Source organism: Lemur catta, chromosome 16 (assembly GCF_020740605.2).
Source record: "Lemur catta isolate mLemCat1 chromosome 16, mLemCat1.pri, whole genome shotgun sequence".
NCBI lineage: Eukaryota > Metazoa > Chordata > Mammalia > Primates > Lemuridae > Lemur > Lemur catta.
Window position 1 is genome coordinate 26,302,188 of NC_059143.1, and position 24,095 is coordinate 26,326,282.

General features: G+C 38.8%; 2 protein-coding genes across 4 annotated transcripts in view; one reads left to right on the forward strand and one right to left on the reverse strand.

The window, feature by feature from the left end:
• Nucleotides 1-4,283: 4,283 nt before the first annotated feature.
• Nucleotides 4,284-22,683, reverse strand: SLC39A6 (solute carrier family 39 member 6). 2 transcript variants are annotated; one of them, XM_045527653.1, is made up of 10 exons: nucleotides 21,943-22,683; nucleotides 19,394-20,176; nucleotides 17,731-17,914; nucleotides 16,723-16,892; nucleotides 15,042-15,260; nucleotides 11,112-11,217; nucleotides 9,669-10,046; nucleotides 8,086-8,166; nucleotides 6,779-6,969; nucleotides 4,284-5,539 (listed from the first exon to the last, which is right to left on the reverse strand). In XM_045527653.1, the coding sequence occupies exons 2-10, from the start codon at nucleotides 20,165-20,167 to the stop codon at nucleotides 5,387-5,389; spliced, it is 2,256 nt and encodes a 751-aa protein (XP_045383609.1). In that variant the 5' UTR covers nucleotides 20,168-20,176; nucleotides 21,943-22,683; the 3' UTR covers nucleotides 4,284-5,386. The 2 variants fall into 2 exon arrangements, with proteins under 2 accessions (XP_045383609.1, XP_045383610.1); XM_045527654.1 differs by lacking the exon at nucleotides 21,943-22,683 and having other exon boundaries at nucleotides 19,720-20,176.
• ELP2 (elongator acetyltransferase complex subunit 2) overlaps nucleotides 22,361-24,095 on the forward strand; it is a 38,354-nt gene continuing 36,619 nt past the window's right edge. The window contains exon 1 of one of the 2 annotated variants that reach the window (XM_045527651.1): nucleotides 22,361-22,876. In XM_045527651.1, the coding sequence (XP_045383607.1) occupies nucleotides 22,739-22,876 (138 nt within the window). In that variant the 5' untranslated portion in view covers nucleotides 22,361-22,738. The remainder of the gene's footprint in view (nucleotides 22,877-24,095) is intronic. The other variant, XM_045527652.1, reaches the window with a different exon arrangement.

Here is a 24,095-nt window from a genome sequence, read left to right on the forward strand (position 1 = left end):
TAATGTTCAATTGTTGCAACACTATTTTTTGTAAAGACTGCTGTTACTTCATTGAATTACTTTTTCAGCCTTGCCAAAAGTAAGTTGGCTATGTTTGTTTAAGTCCAATTCTGGACTCTCTTCTATTCAATCGATCTATGTGTTTATCCCTTGGTCAATACAACAGAGTCATAATTATACAGTAGGTTTATAGTAAGTCTTAAAGTCAGATAGTATGATTCCATCAACTTTATTCTTCTTTAAAATTGTTCTGGTTATTCTAGTCCCTTTGCCTTTGTATATAAATTTAAGAATCAGCTTGTCTATATCTAAAAATATCCTGCTAAGATTTTTATTGAAATGGACACATTTATTACATTTAGTTCTCCAATCTATGAACAGGGTGGATCTCTCGTTTACTATTCTTTTTTTTTTTTTTGAGACAGAGTCTCACTCTGTTGTCCGGGCTAGAGTGCCATGGTGTCAGCCTAGCTCACAGCAACCTCAGACTCCTGGACTCAAGTGATCCTTCTGCCTCAGCCTCCCGAGTAGTTGGGACTACAGGCATGCGCCACCATGCTTGGCTAATTTTTTGTATATATTTTTAGTTGTCCAGATAATTTCTTTCTATTTTTTTAGTAGAGACGGGGTCTCGCTCTTGCTCACGCTGGTCTCGAACTCCTGAGCTCAAGGGATCCTCCCACCTCAGCCTCCCAGAGTGTTAGGATTACAGGGGTGAGCCACTGCGCCCGGCCTCATTTAGTATTCTTTTTTTAAAAAGAGGCTGGGCTCGGTGGCTCACGCCTGTAATCCTAGCCCTCTGGGAGGCTGAGGCAGGTGGATTGCTCGAGGTCAGGAGTTCGAGACCAGCCTGAGCGAGACCCCCATCTCTACTAAAAATAGAAATAAAAATTATCTGGACAACTAAAAATATATATAGAAAAAATTAGCCGGGCATGGTGGCGCATGCCTGTAGTCCCAGCTACTCGGGAGGCTGAGGCAGTAGGATCGCTTAAGCCCAGGAGTCAGGTTGCTGTGAGCTAGGCTGACGCCACGGCACTCACTGTAACCCGGGCAACAAAGTGAGACTCTGTCTCAAAAACAAAAACAAAAACAAACAAACAAAAACCCCAAAATAAAACAGCATTTTGTAGTTTTCAGTATAATTATCATGTATATATTTTGTTAGAATTATAGCTGAGTGTTGCCATTTTGGGGGAGCTATTGTAAATAAAATTTTGTTTTTAAATTTCAGTTTCCATTTGTTCATTGTCAGTATATACAAATATAATTGACATTTGTGAGTTGACGTTGTATCCTCTACAATGTTAAATTCATCCTTTTGTTCTAGAAGGGGTTTTTTTGTACACTAGTTGTGATTTTCTATGTAGATAATCATGTCACCTATGAATAGCAACAATTTTATTTCTTCCTTCCCAATCTATATGGATTTTTATTGCTTTTTCTTACTTTATTTTAGGATTTCCAGTGTAATGTTTAAAACAAGTGGTGAGAGTGGACATCCTTATTTTATATCCAATTTTAGGGGGAAAGCATTTGTTTTTCACCAATAAGTGTGATGCTAGTTATAGTTTACTGAGTTTTTGTCCTTAGTCATAAATGGTTAACTTTTATCAAATGTTTTTTCTGCATTTTTTTATATGATCATGAGTTTTTTTCTTGGTCTATAATTTTCTTTTTTTGTACTATCTTTGTCTGGTTTTGATATCACGGTAATGTCCTCATAAAATGCATTGGGAAATGTTTCTGTTTTCTAAAGGAGATGATGTACTACTAGTATTCTTTTTTATTTGTATAAATTTATGGGGTACAAGTGAAATCTTATTACATGCATAGATTATGTGGTGGTGAAGTCAGGGCTTTTCAGGTTTCCATCACCTGAATAATGTACATTACATCCATTAAGCAATTTCTCATCATCCATCCCCCCAACCCCTTCAACCTTCCAAGTCTCCATTGCTTATCATTTCACTCTCTACATCCATGTTGTACACATTATTTAGCTCTCACTTACGAGTGAGAACATGTGATGTTTGTTGTGGTATTATTACTTTTTATATATTTGGTAGAATTTGCCAGTGAAACCATCTCAGCCTGGAATTTCCTTTTCAAAAGATTTTAACTATAAATTCAACTTCTTTAATATTTATAGTAGTATTTAGGTTGCTTATTTATTTGGGCTGGTTTTGGCAATTTGTGGGTTTTGAGGAAATTAGTCCATTTTATCTAAGTTGCGAAATTTATGTAAGTATAGTATTCCAGTATTCCCTTATGCCCCCTTTGTTTTTTTCCCTAAGAGACTGCATCTTGCTATGTTGTCCAGGCTGGTCTTGAACTCCTTGGCTCAAGCAATCCTCCTGCCTCAGTCTCATGAGTAGCTAAGACCCTTATTCTTTCAATTTATTTTGAACTGAACAAAAATGAAAGTTCATGGGATATAGTTAAAGCAGTGTTTAGAGGGAAATTTATAGCATTAAATGCTTATATTAGAAAGGAATAAAGATTTCAAATCAATAACTTAAGCTTCCACTTTAGTAAAGTAGAAAATGAAGGATAAAATAAACCCAAAAAAAATAGAAGGGAGGAAATAATAAAGATAAGTGCAGAAATAAATGAAATTGAAAATAATAGAGAAAACAAAACCAAAAACTTATTCTTTGAAAAAAATCACTGCGATTGATACACATATCGTTAGACTAATGAGGGGGAAAAAAGAGAAAAGACACATTACCAATAGTATGAACGATATCACTACAGCACCTGCTACTGTTAAGAGAATAAGTGAATACTATGAACCTATGGCTATAAATTTGGCAACTTCGATGAAATGGACCAATTCCTTGAAGAACACCAAGTACCAAAACTCATTCAAGATGAAATAGGTAACCTGAACAATCCTGTATCTATTAAAGAAGTTGAATTCATAGATAAAAACCTCCAAAAAAACCTCGGTGCAGATTGTTTCAATGGTGAATTCTATGCAATCTCTTCCAGAAAATAGAAGAGGAAAAAATACTTCCGTACTCATTTTATGTAGCCAAAATTATTCTGACATTAAAATCATACAAGGTTTAGGGTCGACTCACATAAATATGGTCAGAAAGCTACAGTAATCAACAGTGTGGTGCTGGCATAAAGACAGCATGTAGACCAACAGAATAGAATAAAGAGCCTAGAAATAAACCCTCACATGTATGGTCAAATGGTTTCCCACAAGAATGCCAAGATCATTCAATGTGGAAAGGACAGTCTTTTTTAAAAATGGTGCTGGGAAAACTGGGTATCTACATGTGAAAGAATGAAAGTGAACATTGACCATGTACCATAAAAAAATTAACTCAAAATAGATCAAAGAACTAAATAGAAGAACTAAAACTATAAAATTCTTAGAAGAAAACACAGAGGAGAAGCTTCATGACATTGGATTTGGTAATGACTTCTTCGGTATGATACAAAAAGCATAGGCAAAAAAAGAAAAAAATAGACAAACTGGACTTCATTGAAATTAAAAATCTTTGTCCTTCAAAGGATATTAACTCTCAATAGAGTAGAAAGGTAACCCACAGAATGGGATAAAATATTTGCCAATTACGTATCTGATAAGCGATTAATATCCAGAATATATAAAGAACTCCTACAACTTAATAATAAAAAAACCAAACAACCCAATCTTAAAATGAGCAAAGGACTTAAATGGACATTTGTCCAGAGATATGCAAATGACCAACAAGTGCATGAGAAGATGATCAATATCATAAGGGAAATGCAAGGCAAAACCACAGTGAGACACTACTTCACACCCATTAGGATGGTTATCATAAAAAAAAAAAAGCCTAAAAAATAGAAACTCTATAAACATTGCTGGTGGGAATGTAAAATGGTGCAGCCACTGTGGAAAACTGTATGATGGTTCCTCAAATAGTAAACATAGAATTACCACACAATCTAACAATTCCACTTCTGGTATATATATAACCAAAGGAATTGAATGCAGGGACTCCAACAGGTATTTCTGTACCCATGTTCATAGCAGCATTATTCACAATAGCTTGGAATTGTTAGTATATTATAATCTGGATTGTAATTTTAAAAATCAGACATCTCAGTTTTATAGAAACACAAAGTAGAATGGTGGTTCCCAGGGGCTCAGGGGAAATGGGGAGTTGTCTAATGGGTACAGAATTTCAGTTTTGCAAGATGAAAAAGTTCTGGAGATCATTGCACAACATTATGAATATACTTAAAACTACTAAACTCTACACTTAAAAAAAGAAAATCAGACATTGAGCTGACAAGAGGAATTTATTTTGTAAAAAAGAAACATCTAGAGAATGCCACAGATTGACCTAGTACGTCTACAGTACCGTATATAAAATGACAACTGCTCACAATGACAACACTGAAGCACTGAGAGATACCAAAGTACTTTCTGAATCTAAGAAGTCAAATTACACTCAGTATGGTTTTAATGTCTTCACATATATCAAAGTTTTAATACTCTGACATTTGGCAAAACAGATAACCAGAACATCCATTCATATAACTTTTGGTGATTCATAACTTGGCAATAACCAAGTCTTCTGGTGATACGTAAAAATTACTCACTATACTCATCTGGTATATCTCTGCACAAATATTGAAAAATCCAATTTCTTGGTCAAGTGATATATTGCTTGAATTCATTAAATATATTTAGACTTACGTATTATACAAAGCTAAATGTACAACTAAATTAGTATATGAAAAGTGCTGTGTTTTTACAAGAACATTAATACTCTGACAAGAAATGTTTATGAATGTACTCTATTCTAATTCTGCCTTTTTAAATTTAAATCTAAATTTCCCTCCTCTATATTATAACAAACTTTGTGATTTTATAAGAAATCTATGCCTCCTCAATGCTCAGATTCTTCTGTTTTCTTCCTTGGCTTCCTTGGCTTAAACTTTCTTGGCTTAAACTCAGTACAAGCTTTATCGGTATCTTAGGCTTCATGCAGATTCTTACTCCTAAACACCAGCAGTTCTTCAGCAGCCTAAAGTCTAGCATGAGAATTACTGTGTTAAATTAGTTCTAGAAAAAGTATTAAGGACATTTTTCCTGAAATATACAGAACATGTCATGCCAAATCCCTTGTTTATACAATAGACTGGTAATGGTGAATTGCACATATAGCTTATATTTCCAAAATACAATAACTTAAATATTAAAACGTACCTTTATGTTACCACCATAATTGACTTTATAACAGATGGCAATATTCAATACAAAAATCACAAAATCCACTAACTTTAAATGCTACATATCACAGCATACAAACTCAACTCCCTATGACCTATTCAAACTATGACAACAATTTTTTAAGCTACTCTAGCATTTATACCCTAACTAGAAATTTATACGAAACACAATTTTATGTTCAAATACGGAAATAAGTAACATAATTCCAAAACCCAAAAGTATCCCAGCATTCTGTAAAAAGAAATATCCCCAGCGGCTACATCCATGGTCACTAGCATCATTGTGCAGCATTTCAGGTACCTTAAAGAAAAAAAAAAAAGGCAGGTGAGGGGGAAGAGTAACATTTAAGTTTCCAGAATTATATTAGTTTTTAGAAGAATTTATAGGACAGTATCCTAGCTTTTTATGTAGCTGGGTATACGATGGGTCAATTCCTTAAAAACATGATTACATACAAACTGACTCTACCTAATAATATCACACAGCATTTCCTAGCAGTTTAATGAACAATGATTATTCATGATCTTCTGAGTGATAAAAAATTGGTATTGGTTCAGTTTGTTCCATTGTAAAATGAAAAGTTATATTGATTTTCCTGCTTTAGTTACTGCCTGCATATCTGAATTGAATATAACATGTGGCCCACTTTCAGTTCAGAGATAGAAAACTTTATACTATAAAATATACTTTTAGCAGTAAGATTGGCTGGGATTGTTTTGAGGACTTTGGTGATAAAAAGTTAAGACTCCTTTGTTGATTAATAAGGAAACTTTAAGCATTCTGAAGTACACAGCCTGCCAACAACATGTAGCTTATGCTAGGGTTTCTATAGATCTATAGACAATTCAATGTACGACTACTGAGATTCTACTCTAGGATACATCATCTCACAGTTCCTATGGATCAGGAATTTTTTTTTTTTTTGAGACGGAGTCTCACTTTGTTGACCAGCCTAGAGTCCCATGGCATCAGCCTAGCTCACAGTAACCTCAAACTCCTGGGCTCAAGCGATCCTCCTGTCTTTGCCTCCCAGGTAGCTGAGACTATAGACACATACCACCATGCCCGGCTAATTTTTTCTTTTTGTAGTTGTTTGGCTAATTTCTATTTTTAGTAGAGATGGGGTCTCGCTCTTTCTCAGGCTGGTCTTGAACTCCTGAGTTCAAGCAATCCTCCCGCCTTGGCCTCCCAGAGTGCTAGGATTACAGGTGTGAGCTACCGCACCTGGCCTGGATCAGGAAATTATTAAAAAATAAATAAATAAAAATAAAGAGGTACATCAGAAGGGGTAAGATATATTTGTGCATCCTGATACACAATTAGGCAGGATAAAGGTGTGCCTGTAATTAACGATCCAAAAAAGTATACCCTTAAAGGACTGCACATAGGGAACTGTGTACCTTACACACCACCTTTTTGAATATAGAATCACATCTCATCACTAATGCATTTAGTCTAAAACTTTTTTTTTAAATGAGGTTTTACTGAATGTTTTCTATTTTATTGTCAATAATGTAATTTGACTTCTTAAAAACTTACCATATCAACCAGAGCAACATACATGAATAAGCCAGCAGTAAGTGCAAATATCCACATAGAAACATTTTCAGCGTAATGACCAATGAAGATGCCTGTTGCCATTCCAAGATATGCCAGCATGGCTGACAAAGCATTATAAAGGACAGCCTGTTTAACAGTCATGCCAGCCTTTAGTAAAACAGCAAAGTCACCTTTAACAAAAAACAAAAAAAGGGGAAAAAGTAATTAATTGAAAAATCAGTTTTAAGACACATACCCAAGAGAATTCCCAGATTTAAGAAAATTCTCCAATTTTTTTGAGAGAGGAAAAAAAAAAAAGCAAAATTACGAATTACTCAGGGCTAAAGCAGTGTTAATCAGTAAAGTACCCTAACAGCTCTATAAACTAAGGTATCTTTTAGCCAAAGTTTTCTTAAGGCTTACATACTTTGTCAATGAATTATAAATACCACAAATTTACTATTGTGCTCTTGCACTGGCTTCAAGGAGCTTATAATTGGTCACAAAGAAGGGAGAGGAAGGTGGAGAACACACATAAAATATCAGTAAATTAAAAGGCAATATAGAATTAAGAGCTAATGCATCTAATGTTACAGTTATAAAAGGAGAAAAGAGATACATGAAGATGGAAATAGTTGAAAGGCTTCATGTGGCATGAAAGATCTGGAATGGGGAACATAAATTAGATGTTGAAGATTAGAAACATTGAGCAGGCAGATGGGAGGCCTTCTGAATGGCTGAACACCTGGCAAATAATAAAAGTGAAAATGATGTTGGGGGTGTGTGAATAGGTCTCCATAAGAAGAAAAACAAGGATGTGAACTGGTATCCAGAACTAGGGAAGGTTTTAAGTTCTAATGACAAAGAAGAACAATATTCAAAACACAATTCATCAACTTCCCTTTTCTTCAGCTCCAATGAGATTTTTTCCCCAACTTCTTTCTGTTAATGGAAGATGATTCCTTTGTTTCCTATAGTCTTATCTACAATGTGTACATGAAGATGATCACTCATGTCACCAGTATGCTGGTATAGAAAGATGTTTGGTAGGGAAGAGAAGATGACACAGGGGGCCAGGTACCTCTTTGGTAACCCCACATAGGGAACTATGTACTCATACCTGTGGGGTTAGAATTCTAGCAGGAAACAAACTTGTGCTCAGTAAGAAAAGAAAGCTAGCTAAGTTAGCAGACTTATGACAAGGCATGGAAGTTATGAAGAAGCTTGCTGGAACTATTATTAGCAAAAGCCAGTGACACTAGGATGTTCCAACCACCTGGCAAATACATTTTACGTATTTCTCTTACCTAATTCATGAGGCAACTCGTGACAAAACACAGCAACAGAAGTACTTAAACCACTTGATAAACCTTCAGTAAAAGCAGCACCTGTGTAAAAATCAATCAGAAATATTTGGCTACATTATTTTGTGTATGTTTAAATCTTATTAGCATATAAAATGAGTTAGAAGGAATAAACTATATTTTGGCTGTGAATGTATAGAATTTTCCCAATGCAACTCTGTATCTTCTTTGTAATATTTCTCTTCATTAGATTACATTTCATTAGGTCTAAATTTCCCAAAGGAGCACAGGCAGGTGTGCCTTAGAGTGAGTAGATGATCTTATAGAAACCTTGTAAGTAACTGCTACCATATACAACACTTATTCAAGAAAATAAAATAACAGTTTAAAAGATTTAGAAAAAAACTCAGCTGTCTACAGTAGAAATATGTTTCACTTGCCTCAGAGGAATTCACTATGTAATTAGACTTGTTTACATTCATTCTCTCACTATCTTATAAGGAGACTCTAAATAGCTCCTCCCCCTTTAAAAAGCTAACGCATTATACAATCTGTCAATTATAAACCACAACTGTGCATTTGGACATTCCTCCTTTGAATGCTTATGCTGTGCACAATACAGTATAGGAGGAAGAGCACCTGACTCTTAGGGAGCCAAGGCTGGAGCTCCTCTCAGCCTGGCTATAACAGCACTGCCAACGTGGAAAGTGGCTCCACCTTTCCATGCCTTAGCTCCCTCATTTGTAATTACTTCCATGGTTCCTTCTAGCACTAAATTACTAAAATTTATAAGTATTCCCAATACTTATTGTGGTACAACAATAGCAAAAATTCTGTAATTCTTCTTTGGATAGAGATTGATAACTAGTCTTATCAGATGTATGAAGATTTCTTTAGCATAAAAGACGACAGAAAAGATAATTTTACCTTAATAAAAATTATTTATATTACTGATAAGAGACCTTCAATAGATAGGGGAGGAAAAAATCTCACAGATGCTTAATAAAATTAAAGCCTGATCTTAAAACCTTGCAAATTAAGAAAACTTTTGACAGTTACAACTTAGGTAATGGGCTAGGCACAGTTACTAGCATTTAATTGTATTTAATATTTATTGAGTACTTCATTGTCAAAGTTGTAAAAGAAGAAATAACAATTTGAGGGCCAGGTGCAGTGGCTGACACCTGTAATCCTAGCACTCTGGGTGGCTGAGGAGGGAGGATTACTTGAGGTCAGGAGTTTGAGACCAGCCTGACCAAAAGTGGGACCCCGTCTCTACCAAAAATAGAAAAAATTAGCCAGGTGTAGTGGCATGTGCCTATAGTCCCAGCTACTTGGGAGACTGAGGTAGGAGGATTGCTTGAGCCCAGGAATCTGAAGTTGCAGTGAGCTATGATGATGCCATTGCACTCTAGCCTGGGTGACAGAGAAAGACTGTCTCAAAAAAAAAAAAGAAATTACAATTTGATAATCTTGATGTCACTAGTACCCTTATTTAAACTAACCAATTCTTTTAAAATTTGACTGAGTGTTTAATGTGACATTTTCAGGGTCAACAAACAAGGAACAAATACATAGATGTATACCAATTGCTAGACCATCGCTGAAATTATGCAGGCCATCACCCATTATCACCATCCAGGCCAACGTGGCAATGCCAGCATCTTTCAGCTCCTCCCGAGAGTAGCGCTGACTGTGACTGTGAGGGTGGTGGTTTTGGTGGTGGTGGTGATGGAGAATATGATGGTAGTCATGATGATGGTGGATGAGATCATCTGACTGGCCGAGTGTATCATGGAAATGTGAATGGCATTTATTCTTGCACCCTCGGGGTACATATTCATTGTAGACTTCTTGTGGATGAGCATGAGCAATCATGACTTCTTCTTCTTCCAAGATAGCCGGCTGTTGAGAATCAAAATGGGAGGGCTCTTGTAAGTCTGCTCGTAAATACCCTTCAGGTCCTAGGAATAAACATAAAAGACATTGGGACAAAGAAGGCTTTGTTAATGTACTTGGACGCATTTGAAACGTTCCCATGATCTATCTAATCATGAAAAAGTATAAACAAACCCAAAGTAAGAGGCAACTAAATGCAACATTAGATCCTAGATTGTACTCTGGATCAATATTTTTTTTGATGGGGGTGCTAGAGATAAAAAGGAACTATAAAGATGTTTTGAAAAAAAGAAGAAGGTCTATAGACTAGTGAATGGCATTGTATCAGTGTAAATTTTCTGATTTTGGTAATTAAACTGTGGTTATATAAGAGAATGTCCTCTTTCTTAGGAAACACACACTGAAGTATTTAGGGGTAAGGAGGCATGTCTCTAATTTACTCTCAAATGGTTTAGAAAAATGTGTATGTGTTTGTGTGTGCAGACAGTGAAAGAGAGAATGACAAATGTGTGGTAAAATAATTGGGGAATCTGAGTGAAGTGGATATAGGAATATAGGAATTCTTTGCACTGTTTCTGAAATTTTTCTATTAAGTATGAATTTATCTCAAAATAAAAAATTAAGCCGGGCACAGTGGCTCACACCTGTAATCCTAGCACTCTGGGAAGCCAAGGCAGGAGGATTGTTTGAGCTCAGGAGTTCGAGACCAGCCTGAGCAAGAGCAGGACCCCTGTCTCTACTAAACACGGAAAAATTAGCCGGGTATGGTGGTGTGTGCCTGTAATCCCAGCTACTCGGGAAGCTGAGGCAGTTGCTTGAGCCCAGGAGTTTGCTGTGAGCTAGGCTGACGCCCCAGCACTCTAGCCCAGGTGACAGAGCAAGACTCTGTCTCAAAAAATAAATAAATAAATAAAATAAAAAAATACAGAAAAAACATGTAAATATTATAATATACGTAATGTATATAGAAACAACCTACTCACTGGCAATTTTTACAAAGTGAAATAGTTAAAAAACAAAACAAAACACCAAAAGGACATGGTCCCGTCTCTTCCAGATAGTCCAAGCTGCCTACAAATCACAGAGCAATGAACTTCCTCCAGCCCTCAGATTTACTCATAAAGACTTACGATCATCTGTGTCTACTTTCTCCTCATTTGTTGAAAGTTGAGATTCATACTTGGACAACTGCTTCTTAATCTCCATATCATCATCATTTTCAGGTTTTTTTTGATTCTAAAATAGCAAAAGAAAGCAATACTTTAAAGTAGTTAATTTATGTGTATAGCTTTAAATAAACGGGTAAGCAAATGATATGGAAAAAGAAAGCAGAATAACAGCCCTCTACTGGAATAAAAGCCATTTAAGGGCAGAGCCTGTACTTGTTTGCACAGCACCTAGTAGTGTATCCTACGGATATTAACTGTCAGAAAGGTAAAGAATGAATGCCACCATAATATGAGATGTAGAAAAATCACCCATTAGTCTTCCTGAATTCTCTCTAGGTCACCCACCCTAAATGCGGTCTTATACAAGCAACACAGCATCCCCTGGGAGCTTGTTGGAAATGCACATTCTCAGGCCACACCCAGACCTAATGAATTAGAATGTCAGTTTTAACCAGATCCCCGGATTCCTATGCACTTTAAAATTAAGAAGCTCATACTCTGATTTCTCTTTAGATCATATAAATCTTTCACCTTTTAAAATTAAGAAGCTCTACTTTAGGTTACCAATTTAGAACCAGCTAGGGGCATTTCCTTCAGGCATTTAGTGATCTGCTAAACAACTGCTTGGTTTTCTCCATGCCTCTTCTGGACATTGACACTCCATACTTCTCATACTTTTTATAACCTGAAACTATACTTAGTTTTTCAGTTATTAAAACTAAAACACTTTTTCTTTAATAAAACACCATTAACATGCTTTCTCATTTCAAATAAGTCTCTATTAGCCTTAAATTTATCACTAGGTCATTTAACCATCCCAAATACTACGCTTGAAAGATTGTCCCTGAGTCCAAGCAACATCTATGTTGTATAAAAATTACTGTTTGAACAATGATGCCTGTGCATATCTACTCATGTAGAAAATATTTAAAATGATGAAATTTATCACACAAATAACAGATTTCTTATGCAGCATCTCTAAATATGACTTAATCATCACCATACATGAGATTTCTTTCTAACTCTAACAGTATATAAGGTATATATACATTCTTAGTTTTTAAAGGTAAACAGACAAATCAATCAGAGAAAGCACTTAAATATTTATGAAAACAAATGAATTCAGGGCATCCTAAATCATTTTTGCTGGTGCTTTGTTTCTCCTTGGGTATGATTCTAGAACTTACAGTTTAGTCAGTTCTTTCACTCTGTAAGTAGTAAACATCTATAATATTATTCCCCATGCTAAGTGCTGGCAGATACATATAGTCTCATGAGGCTTATCATCCACAGGGGGGCTTAAACAGATCATGATTATATAATTCTTTAATCGCAATTTTCAATACATTTTACAAAAGAAAAACACAGAGAGAGCTATTAGAGTGTATAATAATAAGACCTAAGTAAGTTTCAGGACAGGCTCCCTTAAAAAAAATGGAACATTTATACTAAGACATACAGATAAGTAGGAGTTTGGTGGGGAAGGAGGGGAGAGGCAGAGTTCCAGGCAGGAAGAAGAGCTTGTGGGAAGGCCCTGAAGCAGGAAAATGCGAGCACTGTCCGTGAACTGAAAGAAGTAGAATATCTCTAGGCATTAAAGATAAAGCAGTTAAAAAAAAAAAGATGAACCAGTAAACAAGATAGAGAGGTTCTGGCTGTTAAGAGCCTATGTTCTAGTAGATAATATTTTCAAGTAGAGATCATCAAATATCTCTGACTACCTCCTATAGTGATATACATAATTTATACACAGTAATATATGTAATATCCTATAAAATTATTGTTGCATTTAAAAATATTGGTCATTCACATAGTAGTAATATTCTCCAGGGATTAGGGGTTGGGAAGGGCAGTAAACTCGTAACTAATGGATGTGGTGAGCATTGTAGAGGGAAAGGGCACGCCTCTAATCCTCGCTTGGGTGAGGCAAAGACATAAAATGTAACCAAAATGTTTGTACCCTTATAATATCCTGAAATAAAAAAAATAAAAATAAAATAAAAATAAAAATATTGGTCATAACAGAAGTTGATTTTATAACTCACTAATAACCTGGAGCTTGAAAAAAAACTGTTCTATATAAGATAATAGAGACCCTATCTCTTAGGGTCCCAGGTTAAAGAGTGCCAGGCTAAAGAAAAGCTACCTTTAGGTAAAATTTCAAAACTAATGTGAAATAAGAATATTAAATAAATTACGACATTTGAACTAGAAACACAGTAAAGAAAACCACAACCCAGCCCCAAGGCCCCACCACCCCCCATAATCATTTTTTAGAAAGGTTAAGAATTCCAGAAAACTTAAAGAAGTAGGATGGGGCCGGGCATGGTGGCTCACGCCTGTAATCCTAGCACTCTGGGAGGCTGAGGCGGGGGGATCGCTTGAGCTCAGGAGTTTGAGACCAGCCTGACCAAGAGTGAGACTTTGTCTCTATTAAAAATAGAAAGATTAGCCAGGCATCATGGCCTCTAGTCCCAGGCTGAGCTCAGGAGTTTGAGGCTTCAGTGAACTATGATCATGCCACTGCATTCCAGTCCAGTCTGGGCAACAGAGTGAGACCCTGCCCAGTCTCTAAAAAAAGGAAAAGAAAAAAAAAAGACAAAGAAGAAGTAGGATATATCTTCAAACCAGTCCAAGTGAAGCACTAATTGGACAACGGGAACACAGGAGATGACTTCTGTGAGTAAACTATTCTTATTTGACTTCTTCCCTCTAAATTTATGTTCACTAAGGAAAGAGTTCAAAATTTTCAATTTGAGATTTTAGTTAATATAAAATCCCTAAGGGTAAATAGTCATAGGATGGATAAGGAGGCCACTTTCCTATTTATAAACACATTTCTGTTTCCCACAGTGAGCTCTATGCTCAGCAAGAACCAACTGTGTTAGTTTTCAGACCTCTTCACACCAGTCATATTTGTTATTGTCACTGCACAATTTAATTACATACTGCTCAAACTATGAAATGATGGTGAGAATAGTTGCTCTATGAACACAAAAGGTGTTTTAAAGATTCAAAGGCAAGATGCTAAAAAAGCTATCAAATTATGTTAAGGCTACCACAGTATAAAATTTTTTTAATTTCTAAAATCTAGATTCTACACTCAGAATAGCTTCACAAGTGTGTAACCTCTTGTTCAATTTTAGAGAAACCAAAATTGGAAATTGTAGATGAAGCAGCATGGCTGTTAAAAAAAAAAAAAAAGAAAAACAGATGATGATACAGAATACAGAACAACTCAAAGATAAACAGGCAGAATATGAGTATACAGATGTTTTAAGCTTAAATTAAAATGTAAGACATGCATATACCATTTTAAAAAGTCTCCTGACAGTCTTTTGACTGACTTGCCTCATCACATCAGATAAGAAGTAGTAGACTCAAAGGTATTTTCTTTTTTTTACCAGAAATAAAGAGCCTAGTGTGTGACTTCATACTATTTTCTGATCCAATTTGCAAAGGGCCAGCTTGTGAAAGTCACATACCCTTTGAAACAAAATAGAACATTCAGCTACTGGGTGGATGATTTAAAATTAATCACAATAATCATAACCACCAATAAATATTGACAGTGTATCCATGATACTTCTGGTCTTCAAGGCCCTGCTAGTACCTTGTTCAGTCATTTATATAGATGTTTATCTTTATCCTTGCCTTTTTTATCCTTTCATGAGTTTTAAGGGAATACTGAAGATAGAAATCTCCAGTGTTATTAAGATACAAAAATGCTGTACATGAATCCCTCTGAGACCAAAAAGTACTTCAAGGGGACTGAACCTTCTCTCAAATAAATGTCATATAATCTGGACATGTTACTCTAACAAACTAGTTACAGTACTAGTATAAATAAATATCTGGTACACAGTAAGTACCTAGTATACTTTTTCTTACCTTTTTCTTCTTATCTTTAAATTGTTTGATCAATGTGAGTACATGTTCAACAAGAAACATGAAATATAAGCCTCCTAGAGCGGTCAGACCCTTCCATGTGGAATCAAAATAGGTACTTTCTTCTATGTTTTGAGAAGATAGATGACTGAAAAGTGGTCCTCTTTTCATTTCCATTGCTGGTTCTTCATGGCTGTGACTATGGTGGTGACTTGCATGAGACTAAAGGCAAAATGATACGTAATTTATAAATTCATTAGTTTCACACATCAGAAAAGTTGGCCAAGACAGTAAGATCCAATGTGAAATCATTCAGAATTAGGCAGTTTTTCAGGTACTTCAGAGTTGAGGGAAAGTTCAGTACGTTAAAAACAAAATGACCATTAAGCAGCTAGCTATCTAGAACTTAATGTATATAATGTACTATGGCACTTAATAGAGTGGGTCTGTTCAGTGTAAAGACAGATATATTCCCCAGTGGCCCTCATAATATATAGGTAGTATTTTCAATGTTTGACACATTACCATGGTCACAAATAACATGGAACTGTTAGATTTAATGGGCATATAGTATCTACTGCTTATATTAATATTCCCAACTGAAAAGCCCATACCAGTGTCATCCGACCAGTCTTGTACAAAGCCTACCTAGTCTGTAGTGATGGGCCCTGGCAGGTATCTGAGATCCAGGTGCATAGCCCTAGCAGCTTGCATGGGCTCTGATGCACTGAAACACTGAGCCCAGAAGTAACTACTGCTACTGCATGTTAGGGAATTGGTGTGGAGCACACTAACACAGGTGAGACTCGGGGGGTGGGTCAGCCACAAAGTACAGCAAGTATACATGCCACTTTGTGCTGCAGGTATTCCTGAATATCTGCCGTCTGGTGGTCAGAGAGCTTGTTACAGCAAAATAGTGTTCTTTCACTACTGAATGAACAGGAGATTTGTAGTGCTCTAGGAATGGAGTGATTTCCTTTTCTCACTTACCTGAAAACTTTTAAAAGAAATTTAAAAAATGACATAGCCAAATGTTTTCTGCCTGAGCACCCATCCTAGTATTTAATGGAAAAGAAAATTCACTTGACCAAACTTGTTTTGTGTGTCATGAAGTGTAAATCTCTAAATACACACATAAATTCAACTCTGAAGAAAACTTCTTTAAGTTTCTTGGATACATAAAGGGTCAAGTATTTTATCTCTGTGGCAATTATACTAACAGGTAAGCAAATAATTCACACTTGCTGTTTGTCATAGTACTAATATCTGAGCAGAATTTGTCTCCTTTTATTAAGGGTACCAAAAAGTTAAATTAGTCCATATTTAGTAAACTCCCTTAAAAAGAAAAGCAAAATACATGAACATGTATTAAGATCTACCACAAAAATGCAGCTTTCAGTGACCAAATATATATATATATTTCCCCCCAATGACATATAGTGAGGAATGTGGCATTCATTTAAAAAAAAAATTTTTTTTGAGATGGGGTCTCACTCTGTCATCTAGGCTGGAGTCCAGTGGCACATAGCTCACTGTAAGTTATGAAATATATTTTAAAATCAACTTCTCTAAACAAAATTTCTAACTTTTCATACAAATCAACATAAAGAATTCTAATACAAACAAAAAATATTTTTTCAATGTTGACTAATAAAACACTAATAGGATAAATTACCGTACTTACATGTGGAAGAAGGTGTAAGAAAGCATCACCGCTCAAAGTCCCAACAGCTAATGCCACAAGGAAACTTAGGAGAAATTTGAAAAACACTCGGTTCATGAGAGGCACTAAGATAACTCCCAGCAAAGACAGGAAACTAATGATGGAAATGGCTATAAAGCCACCAACCCAGGCTGTCAAACAAAACAAAGGAAAATCATACAATTAAATAAACTTCAAAGAGAGACTTTTGTAAAGTAACACAAAGCAACATGTAAAGGCAGAGAAACTAAATAAACACAAATTCAGTGCAAATAGGACTGTGGCAATAGCATAATAACCAAGAAACTTGTTGTCTGTCAAACAACTTGATGGTGCTTAGGAATTATCCAGGTAAGCCCTTGTGGGAAATTCTTCAGATGGGGGTGAAAGAGGGAAAAAAAGGGTTCCAAGAATGAACTCTAGTTCACTCCAGAACTGAGCTTTCAGAGTCCCATAACAGCTAAATTATAAAAGAGAAGACAGAAAAGTTAAAAGAACAACAACAAAAAAAGAGAAATGAAAGAAAGGAGAAAAAGAAGGAAACCAGGAACTCAGTAATTTCCTCAGTAAACAAACCAATTATTTCTTTCTCATTATAGCTTTTGAGCAATGTGACCCTACACTATAGCACAGCTTATCCTAGTTTCACTTATCAATAAGAACATACCAGAAGTAGGCTCCTAAGCAGAGATGAACTCTGACCCCCTTCCCAAACAATGTGACATGATATAAAAAACCCAAATTTCAGATGATTTTGACACCTCCTGTAGGATGATCTCAGACAAATCATAATCTAAGTTTTATTTTCTGGGTTTCTAAAAAGGGTGAGGCTAACATATCTGCTTGCTTTCTTCACATTCACCGCAGAGAATAACTAAGATGCTATATTTGGAATTATGCTGAAAACAAATAGGTTGATGAGAATATAAGGAAAAGAACAACATAACCGTATCTGCTGGAAATTATTTTTACATAAAAAGGCAACTCTACCTATTTGTAAAGAATAGGTCTTTGGAGGGATTTCAGCCTTCTTTTCACTTGTTGTATGAATCAGACAAGATCTGGCATCGATTTGATTGATGATGGCTGGACAGAGATAGTTGAACTCTGTTGCATTCAGTGGCACCTGGATGCCCATGCCATGAGACGTAAGTAACTTTGATGCATTAAAACACTGAAGGAAACAAAGCAGTGAAAATCACCAAAAGTCATTCCCATTAGAGAATCCAAAACAGTAGCTTGATGACACAACCCCTTTCCCTGAATAAAGCTACTTCTTTATTTTTTCAAGTTAATGCAGGTTAAAATTAACTTTTGTTTTAAGTACTTTGGAATTTGCCTCTAGCTACCTGGAGATACTAATACGATGTCTCACAAGGGTGGTATCTCACCTCTTCTGCCTACTTCTTGGGAGAAGTAGTTACATCACCAGTCACTTAGGGAGAAAGCCTCAAGTGGAACAAGCTTGAGGATAAATGGATTCACAAGCCTGTTAACTCATTGTATAAACCTATTAAGGAAATGAGCTTTAATTTCAAAATGGGGTTCATTAGAGATTGAGAAATATGTTGCTTTAGTACTAATGCTATCCTACTTGGCCTAAACAAGCCCAAGACATGTCACTTTCCCGGTAATGACCCTACTTGCAAAAACTTAGCTCAGTTCTGTCTACATACCTGGCAAAATAATTCTCTACAATGAGAGAATATTAAATTATGCAGATTACTCTTGTGGAGACCAAGGCTGTTTAATAAAACAAACCTGTACCGGCAGGTAGATGTTTGCAACAATTTAATTGGGGGACAAGCTTAGTTTGAAGAAACTCCTCTATACAATCTAACCTCCCCCACCAAAAAAAAAATTAGCTTTAGTATCTGTTTCTTATCCTCTGTAAAACATTTTAAACTCCCACGATTCTCAGCCAATACTAATCAGAGCAAACTTCATCACTAGTGTTGCTATTGCTATGACCATCACTAGTATTCTAGAATTTGTACAAATACTGGTTTGAATGAAGTACTTAAGTTTTGCTCATTAAAGTATACCAACTAATTCCTTGTTCTTGATGTCTCTCAGCCAAGGTGAATTATGTACAGTCTGGAAGTCTATTCTAGAGAAACCACATGAACTCAGAACCTCACTGCCCAGATTTTTCACTCATCCAGCATGACATTCTTGGTAGCTGCTCCAAATTCAACCGCTCCCCAAATCACTGCAGTTCTTCTGCCAAGGAAGTAGTAGTGCTCTTTTCAGCATTCTTTAGCCCTTTTGGCCACACCTTCCCCTAAAACATGATTTCCAACTCTTGCTTTTTCAACCCCTCATTTTCTATTTTTAATTAGTAATACTCACTTTTACAGACTTTCTCTAAAAATAACCTTAGTATCTTCCTATACATATTTTACACTTTATATTAGAAAAAATTATAGCAGGCAGCACTGTGCTGACCAAAGAACTATTTCCCAAGTTCTGTATCAGGAATGTTTACAACATAGCAGGCACACCTTGAGCCAAGTGCGTTAGTAAGAAAGTAGAAATTCCCTTTTCATTAACTTCACCATTTTATGTTAAACTCGTTTACAACTACAGATAGAGTGGCAACGACAGGACAGACACACAGGTATATTAAAATAATGAACAGCACTTATCTTACCTCCTGAGTATTTTCATTTGTGTTTCTGGAATACATAAAGCCTTTCTGGGGCTCACTCACAGATTCATTTGTTTTCCTACCAGCTAGCCGGCTTGCCCGGCTCTTTTCTGTGATACTGGGTGCAGTGGAATTGCTTATATCTTTGGGGAGGAGTTTTCCAGGTTTTGGAGTCTCAATTGTTTCTAGAAAGTGAGTTCCTTCAGAGACAGTGTTATACACAGTTGAGGTCACTTCACTAGCACTAACACTGTCCTTGACATTCCTTCTACCACTGGTGTGTTCTGGTCGGTGAGATCCTTTCCCCTGGCTGTTTCTAGGGTCTTTACCTGAATTATCAGAGTCATGGTCTGGGCAAAGAGTTTTCCGATTATTTTTACCAGATGCAGCATGATTACGGTGAGAGTGACGATCGTGGTCGGAATGATGCTCATGGTCGGAATGATGCTCGTGGTCAGAGTGATGCTCGTGGTCAGAGTGATGCTCTCGGTCATGGTGTATATGGATTCTTTTAATCTTATCTATGCCTATATTTTGAAGCAATTTTCTGAACCCTTCAACTGACAAGGAATTATTTTCTCCATAGCGGTAGAAAAGCTGTTGTAGATGATGTCGCTGTGTGGTAACTGCCAAGTCAACATTAATGCCGGATTCCCAATCTGGATTAATTTTCTCTGTGGTCTGAGGAAAAGCAGCTGCTGATTCTGGTTCATGAAGGGGATTTGTAACTGAAAGGGCGAAGGTCAGGATTAAGATTACTGATAAATTCCTTGCCATTGCACCTTCCTGGAAAAGAGAAAAAAAAATTCTTGGTTCACTTTTAAAACATTTGAATTAAGAAACCTGATGCTGAAGATTGATGTCTAATCAAGTAATAAAGGTTTCCAGAGTGTCACTTGGTGTGGCCAGTGTGGGGGGCTAGGCAATGTATAGAGAACTAGAGTCTTGGGGTCTACCCTTGCATTGCCCAAACACATGAAACTGCAGAACAGCTGAGTGCTAAGAGATTGTAATTAGCAGGGTAAAAGCAATAGTAATTCAGGGACAGGAGAGATCCATGTGGCCACAGCCATATTGGCAACTTCTTACTGTGTTAAGAATGATTCAAAACAAAATAAAACCTAACTACCTCCACCATCACCATCATTTCATAAAAGAATCTTCGAATGTCAAAAAAGTAGAAATGATAATATCAAAATTCACATTAAAAAAACTTTTAAAGTAATATTTTCCTTATAAATAAGTCCACTTAAGGCCCCTGTCCCCCATCCCATTCCTCAAAGGTATCCAATTTTACCAGTTTCTTACCCTCAGGATATTTTCTGTGCACACTCAAGTAGATGTGTACTTTAAACACACAAATGGGATCTTTTCTCGCACTTGACAATGAATCAGACAAGTTGTCATCTAAGTACACGTGATTTACTTTTTTTCAATGACTGCATAATAACAGTTCTTTAAGTGAATTGAAGTTCATGAAAAATTCACTGTATCATTCTTACATTGCTACAAACCAGTGAAAATTTTATCACAGACTGTTACTCATCCACACAATAGTGTTTGGAACCAAAGGCCTATACCCCAAAGGGGAGTTAGGAATCGAATTGGGGCTTGAAAAGCATAATTCAGTTAAGCAGAGGAAGGTATGGTCAGATAAGCAGATAGACGGTTAGCTCAGGACACAGCAGATGTCCAGCACCGATGGTGGATGGTGATGGTGGCCAAACCCTGGTCTCCAATAAGAGACGCAGAGGTCGCGTTTCGGAGCAAGAGTATGAATGGGACAACTTAGTTCTACAACTGTCAGCTGTCCTTCACCTCATCTAAAAAGCCAGTGATGCCGTGAACGAGGAAAACGCATGAACGAATGTATGTGGAAATGCTCATTAGGATCCATGTGTTGCACAAGTGCGGCTTATCAGACTGGGAGCGGTGGAAAATGGAGGTACAGTACATAGAGCAGGACGAGGCTCCTGAAAGAACAATCTTCAGGGCCTGAAGTTTTGAGAATTCTTTTAATAGACAAAAGAGAACCATTTAAAAATCATTCCCAGGAGACAGACGAGGAGCGGGGTGGGTGGGGACAAGCACAGCGGGCAGCTCGGAGCCCTTCTCCAGGGAGGATGCCGAGGGCGGTCGCGGACCCGTCCGCAGACCTCCTTCCCTGCAAGTCGGCGTGTGTCGGGGGAAAAAGAAAGCAGAATGCAAAGGCCTTGGAGAAAAGGGCGAGTGGATAAAACGGAAAAGAGCGCACAAAGCTTTGCTTCCAAGGGCTTTTTAAACACGTCAGTGCCTTCCTCGCACATGGGATGAAGAGTACAGACCGTCTCCTCAAAAAGTCCTCCGCTGGACCCCAAAGCTCACCTAGGCACCCCAAACTGGGAAGTCTGGCTCTCCAGGGCGAGTGGGCGCCTGCGGTGGGCTCCCCTCGGCATTCCCCCTCGGCAGTCCCCCTGCCCGGTCCGCAGGACCCTGTCTCCGCCGCCCTCCCTCCCTGCCCAGCCCGCGGGGCTGCCCTCCCCGCCGACCCCTCTCGAACCCGCACGACTCACCTCTCTGCGGTCTCGCCGTCCACGGCCCGGCCCCGCGCTCGGGTTCAGTTCCCCGCCGGCGGTCCGGAAGGCTCGGAGCGGGTCCGCGCCGGTCTCTTCAGGAAACCTTTACGGGGCGCGAAGAGGTGGTCTCATGGGCCCGGCCGCCCCTCGGCCCGCGGGTACAGCCGCGCAGCCACTGAGCAGCCGCGCCCCTCGCTGCTCAGGAGCCTGAGGACAATCACTAAGCACTGCCGCGCGCAGCGCGCGGCCGGGAACCACCGCCTCCTTCTGCCATGACTGCGGGGCATGCGCGGGGCGACTCCGGAACCCAGTCTCCCCGGACTGATCCGCTTTCCGCGTGTTCGCCGACGCCGCGGGCAGCGCAGGGGCGGGAGACAGTGACGCGGTCCAAGTGGACTGTGAGTAGCTGGAGGTTTTACTTTGACCCACTCCGCGTCCCTGCGCTGCTCTGAGGCCCGAGACTCTCTCGCGAAGGCCCCCCAGGCCAGCCCCGTCCGCTGCCGGGAGCCAGGCCGTAAGGGGCAGCGGGATGTTCTTGACGCCGCCCTGCACACGAGCTCCGGGGCCTTCGGGAGGGTCCCGAGCTACTCTGGTCGGGCTTGGCCCTGCGCTGGGGGTTACGGCGTTGGATGGAGAACCGCACCACCCGGGGCGGGGCCGCCCGAGTCCTGCCCTCGGTCGCCTCCGAAACGCGGACCGGATATCTGGCCCGTAGGAGTCGCGGCCACACTAGTAGTTCCGTTCTGAGGACGGAAGTGCCCGTCCGGGTCTGGGCGGCTGAGCAGCCAGCAACATGGTGGCCCCCGTGCTGGAGACTTCTCACGTGTTTTGCTGCCCAAACCGGGTGCGGGGAGTCTTGAGCTGGAGCTCCGGGCCCGGAGGACTTCTGGCCTTCGGTACTTCCTGCTCTGTGGTGCTTTATGACCCTCTGGTAAGAGCAGTGCCTGGATGCCCGACCCCTTGTGCTTCAGGGGCCGAACCTGCAGGGTGTGCTCGGGGCGGGCTGTAGTTGCCGCCCCAGACCCAAGAGGCTGGCCTGGGTTGAGGCAAGAGTCTGCCGTGGGCGCCTGGACTCGCCCCTCGTGGTCAGGCGCGTGGCGTCAGCCTAGGGTCATCGCGGCCCACCTCCTGCCTGTCAGTCCTGCCGTCAGGCCCACGCTGAAACCCGTATGAGAAGCTTTTCTTGAGACAGAGTCTCACGTTGTTGCCCGGGCTAGAGTGCCATGGCGTCAGCCTAGCCCACAGCAACCTCAGACTCCTGGGCTCAAGCGATCCTCCTGCCTCAGCCTCCCGAGTAGCTGGGACTACAGGCATGCGCCACCATGGTCGGCTAATTTTTTTTTATATAGATACATTTTTAGTTGTTCAGCTAATTTCTTTCTATGTTTAGTAGAGACAGGGTGTCGCTCTTGCTCAGGCTAATCTCGAACTCCTAAGCTCAAGAGACCCTTCTGCCTCGGCCATCCCAGAGTGCTAGGATTATAGGCGTGAGCCACCGCGCCCGGCCCCCGTATGAGAATCTTACTTGAAGCCTTTCTTGGGAACTAGTACTTTTAAGAAGTCATTTTGGGTTTTTAAAGAATTGAAATTTAGGTGTGGATTAAAGCCATCATCCACAGATGCTGTCTCCTTTCTGTATCTCACTCCAATGTTGGTTAATGAACTTTCGTTGTGTTAAATTTCAAAGAAAGATTACCTGTATTTTAGCTACGGGAATGGACATTTTAAATAAAGTGCCAATTTGGGGGAAGGAGCATAGGGAAAGAGGATCCTGAGCACTGGTTATAAGGCAGAGCTTGCCTGGACTTAACCCAGTTAATTATTTTCTTGCCCTTTCCCTACTCAGGTGAATAGTTTTTGTGTGCTCCCCAGAGTTCATTATGACCCCATTCCCACAAGCTAATTTAGGACGGTACAGTTTGTGTTGCATCTCAAAAAGGGCCTCAGTATAAAAAGTAAAATGCTGAAAATTAAAATGCACTGCAGGAGATGACTATATGTGTTTCTTATACTGCTTTATCAATTTAATTAAAAATTCCATTATCCTCAACACCCTTTGCAGATTCAGATTTAATTTCTTTTTTTTCCAAGTGCCCCCCACACACATTCACTTACTTGCTCACTCTGTCACACACCCAGATTCAGATTTA

Coding starts and splice junctions, on each gene's coding strand:
- SLC39A6 (XM_045527653.1), bottom strand. CDS start 20,167: ATGGCAAGGAATTTATCAGTAATCTTAATCCTGACCTTCGCCCTTTCA. Junction 15,261..16,722: donor TCTTACACCTTCTTCCACAT/GTAAGTACGGTA, acceptor TTTTGCCTTTAG/TCTCATGCAAGTCACCACCA. Junction 6,970..8,085: donor CGAGTTGCCTCATGAATTAG/GTAAGAGAAATA, acceptor TTTTTGTTAAAG/GTGACTTTGCTGTTTTACTA.